This window comes from Etheostoma spectabile, chromosome 3, assembly GCF_008692095.1.
Source record: "Etheostoma spectabile isolate EspeVRDwgs_2016 chromosome 3, UIUC_Espe_1.0, whole genome shotgun sequence".
NCBI classification, from domain to species: Eukaryota; Metazoa; Chordata; class Actinopteri; order Perciformes; family Percidae; genus Etheostoma; species Etheostoma spectabile.
Genome location: NC_045735.1, coordinates 8,722,816 through 8,727,252, shown reverse-complemented (window position 1 = coordinate 8,727,252; position 4,437 = coordinate 8,722,816). Strand labels below are relative to the sequence as shown.

The window sequence follows — 4,437 nt, the reverse complement described above, 5'->3', positions numbered from 1 at the left end:
AACTTATCCTCAGCAGCAGAGGTGACTCTTGGTCTTCCTTTCTTGGGACGGATCTCAGGTGAGCCAGTTTTGTTGTAGCGCTTGATGGTTTTTGCGACTGCACTTGGGGACACATTCAAAGTTTTCGCAATTTTCCGGACTGACTGACCTTCATTTCTTAAAGTAATGATGGCCCTTGTTTCTCTTTACTTAGCTGATTGGTTCTTGCCATAATATGAATTCTAACAGTTGTCCAATAGGGCTGTTGGCTGGGTATCACCGACTTCTACACACACACACTGATGGTCCCAACTCCATTAATAAGACAAGAAATTTCACTAATTAACCCGACAAGGCACCTATGAAGGGAAAACCATTCAGGTGACTACCTCATGAAGCTCATGAGAACAACAAGTGTGCAGCACATCAAAAAACAAAGGGGTGCTACTGAAGAAACTAGAATATAGACAGTTTTTCAGTTATTTCACACTTTTTTGTTAAGTATAATTCCACATGTGTTCATACATATGTTTTGCCTTCAGTGATCATCTACAATGTAAATAGACATGAAAAAACAACGCATTGAATGAGAAGGTGTGTCCAAACTTTGGCCTGTACTATACATGTTGTGTGTGTGTGTGTGTGTGGTATTATATAATAATATATATAATATATATATAATATATTATATATATAAAAACTATTATTACTACAATACTTTGAGGAGAATGCAGCAAGGTTACTGTTCAGTGTTTCTGCCACTATCACTATACTGAACCATACAACTCTGAATGCTTGAGGCAGCTAACACCAACCACTCCAACACCATGACTGCAGGTTTCACACACAGGAGCCTTCATGAGGGTCAGTCTCTCCACAGGAAAAAGGTTGCCTATCGTTGACCTTCAGGTGCAGCGTCATCTGTGTCTGAGTTGCTGGCGCCAGGGTTAAATTTGCCCACTGAACCAAACCAGCATGGTGCAAATGTCTGTTACCATCTGTGCTGTAGCTCATCTTTCAGACAGATCTTTTCTCGCGCTGGTAGATTATAATTGGAATACGGCTGAGGCTTAATGGAGCCTGATTTTTACAGTCATGTTCAAGAAACATGTTAGCCCATGCAGAATCATCCCAGACTATTTTTTGATCATCCCGCCTCTTTCCCTTTCACTACAAAATTAAGTGTGTGTGTGTGTGTGTGTGTGTGTTGTGTGTTGTGTGTGGTGTGTGTGTGTGTGTGTGTTGTGTTGTGTGTTGTGTGTGTTTGTGTGTGGGTGTTGTTGGTGTGTTGTGTGTGTGTGTGTGTGTGGGGGTGTGTGTGGTGTGTAGGTTCAACCATGAGCTAGTGTTTGGGGTTTCAGTGAAGAACCTCTCTAAAGCAGAGCGACTGATATATGGAGACTCTCACTGACCCACGCTATGTCCTCACTGCTGTCACAGACAAGGTACACTCACACAACAACAGCACAGGTGGGTGACTGTTCAGTAACTCATGCAAACATACAGTATCTATACAACAGAACCGAGAGAAATACACACATTCAGAGTTTCCCAGACTTTATTGCATCAAAGCCTTGCCGTGTGTTTACGTTTCTTTAATCGGCTGCAGTTTCTCATAGTAATGTCAATTCCCCCCCTTGTAGAAGCCCAGCTCTTACGACACTTTCTTTCCTCCTATTGGTTTGTCCAACTTATCTCCCCATCGTCTGCTCTCTCTCTCTCTCTCTTCTCTTCTCTCCTCCTCTCTCTCTCTCTCTCTCTCTCTCTCCCTCTCCTCTCTCTCTCTCTCTCAGGATGGGAAAGAAGGCTATGAGAAGTGGAGGGTGGAAAACTCCTGGGGCGATGACCGTGGAAACAAAGGTGAGTTGAAAGACGTAACACATTATTACACTTTCCTTTAGAGGTACTTTTAATTACTTTAGATTAAACCTGTAATGAATTACCAGCAATATGTAATTTAACCAGATTGCTAAATTGTCAAAATGAAAACATTGTCATGTCACAGAGAAGTAGCTGCTTTAAAACATCTAAAACAGTTGCTTTTACCCGGATATAGTCCCAAAATCTTATACATGGTTTTGCAACAAAGGCCCCCTGCCTCCCCATCTTTCTTTCAAATCCTTCTCACACTGCGTTGTCTCTTGATAAATCCTCATCTTCCTGTTTATGTCTATTGAATTAAGAACAGGATTAGACTGAGATGTTCCTCTATGTTGCTGCTTTATGAACTTGTAATTGTCTGCGTCCTGTTTCATAAAGACGCACGCACGCACGCACGCAGCAGTCCTTATTGTGCTCTTTCTGCTGCCTCTGGGTGAAGTTGCATAAACATAGTTACAGAATAAGCTAATACTTAAGGTCAGAAAGTAACACAGCAAAATGCCTCAAAATGTCTCTTTGCAAAAATATTTGGTTTTACAGCCTTGTTTTGGCTTGGTGACATAATTACTACTTACAGGGCTAGTTGGTAAACTGCTGTAGCTGGGGAGCTTACCCAAATGAATTGATTGTTTGACCCGGCCTTTGGACTTTACACTAGAGTAGAGTATAACTCCACATTGCAACAGTGACGTGAGACTTCTAGTTAGCCTTTTGAAAACTGGGAACTTTTGAACCATCTTTTTTTTTTGGTAAGCTAACCAAGCTTTTTTGTTTTTTTTGAAACCACAAATTCAAATGAATTTAACAAACTAAGTCAGTCTTGGGCTGGCTACCAGCAAGTCATTTTGATGCATTGGGGGAAAATGTTGTCGTTAAGTAAGAAGGGTTTGTCTATATGCAACAGGCCCAGCAGGTAGTCCACATCCCTGTCCCAGACTTTACTGTCTACTGTTGTTATTCCCTTTATCCTTTCATCTCTGTTTCTCATCTTCATCTGACCCTCTCTGTCTCTCTTCTCCATCTCTGAGCTCTACATTCCACAGCAAATTATAGGAGAGTATTTCAGGTCAGTCATGCATCGTCTGGCAACGCACACATACAGTGCAGCGTATACACACAGAGAGACCCACACATACTCACAATATTTGCTTGAACCCACAAACCGTCGTGACTGTTGGGAAAACATGTGAAAACCCCTCAGTCAAATCAGATGTATTTCACGCATATCTTATTCCATAAACACCAGCCGATAGGGAGGGCCAGGGCCCCCAGCTTGTCCACAGCCAAATTAATAAAGTTTTTGAGAAGTTTGAGAAGTGGAGTTCACATGGGAATCCGGGGTCTTTGTTTGTTCGCAGAAAGTTGAGGGGAAAAAGAGGCACAAGTGGAGAAAATGGAAAGGAGAGTGCTGAGACAGAAATGGCAGGCGCATTGCAGGTAGAAACTTTATAAAATAAGGAAAAACAAAGGCAAGTAAATTATTGGAAAGATGACAAAGGAGAAATTGAAGGAGGAGTGTAATAGCTGTGGAGCAGAGGTGTGTGTGCGTGTGCGTGCGTGCGTGTGTGTGTGTGTGTGTGTTCGTCTCCTCACCATCTCCCTTCAGGCCTTTTCATATTCTTCCTAACCCTGATGGAGTCTCTCAGGAGAGGTTTAACTTTCTGTTTCCTCCATCTTTGAGCCCTCACACAGCCGTTGTTATGCCTCTGCTCTCCACAGCACATACTTTTAAACCCGTTTTAGCTCTAACACGCTCCAAGGTTTTTATTTCATGTTTGATAGGACTTTAGCCTGAATAAGTTTGACCTATAGAGAGACACTGATTTTCTATGCACATGATTCTATTGTTAGAGAAGCAAATAGAGAAGAAGATGATGTTAATGTGGATGGAAGGATTTCCTTGGTAGAGGCCATAACAGATTCTTGGGAAGAGAAGCTTCATTAGCTTTCCAGTATGCTTCTTATCCATTGCCATTGTTTTGCACCAAAACCACAGTTACATATCTGTACCCTCATGTCATTTAAAGGTCCCTTTTTATTTCCCATGAAATGAAAAAGGCTTTTTCTGTGGTTTCCCATATATTGTTGTTTCACAACTCTATTCTTATGTCCTTAAAGCGCCCATATTATTATATATATATACATACATATATATATATATATATATATATATATATATATATATATAGATATTATATGATATATATCTATATTATATATATACCATTTTCAGGTTCATAATTGTATTTTGAGGTTGTACCAGAATAGGTTTACAATTTACAAAACACTATATTTTTGTTATACTGCACATTGGTGCAGCTCTTTTTTTTCACCCTGTGTGTTTAGGTCTCTGTTTTAGCTACAGAGTGAGACATATCACTTCTACACTTCTTTGTTGGGAGTTGCACATGCGCATTAGCTAGGTAAGATCACATAAGCTAGATAATTGTTTTTCTAACTTTGGTCAGTACAAGGCCGGATTAGCTGGGAGACTTCTTCTTAACAAGGTGCATTTGTGGAATACCTGCAGAACAGGAACATGTACAGTGGCTTGCGTAAGTTTACACACCCATGCTA

At 40.7% G+C, this 4,437-nt stretch overlaps 1 protein-coding gene across 1 annotated transcript in view; it reads left to right on the top strand.

Annotated features, from left to right (window-relative positions):
• Window positions 1–4,437, top strand: part of blmh (bleomycin hydrolase) — a 24,892-nt gene that overhangs the window by 16,294 nt on the left and 4,161 nt on the right. The window contains 4 exon segments of the mRNA XM_032512213.1: window positions 1,309–1,382; window positions 1,385–1,402; window positions 1,405–1,424; window positions 1,773–1,839. Coding sequence (XP_032368104.1) covers window positions 1,309–1,382; window positions 1,385–1,402; window positions 1,405–1,424; window positions 1,773–1,839 — 179 coding nt within the window.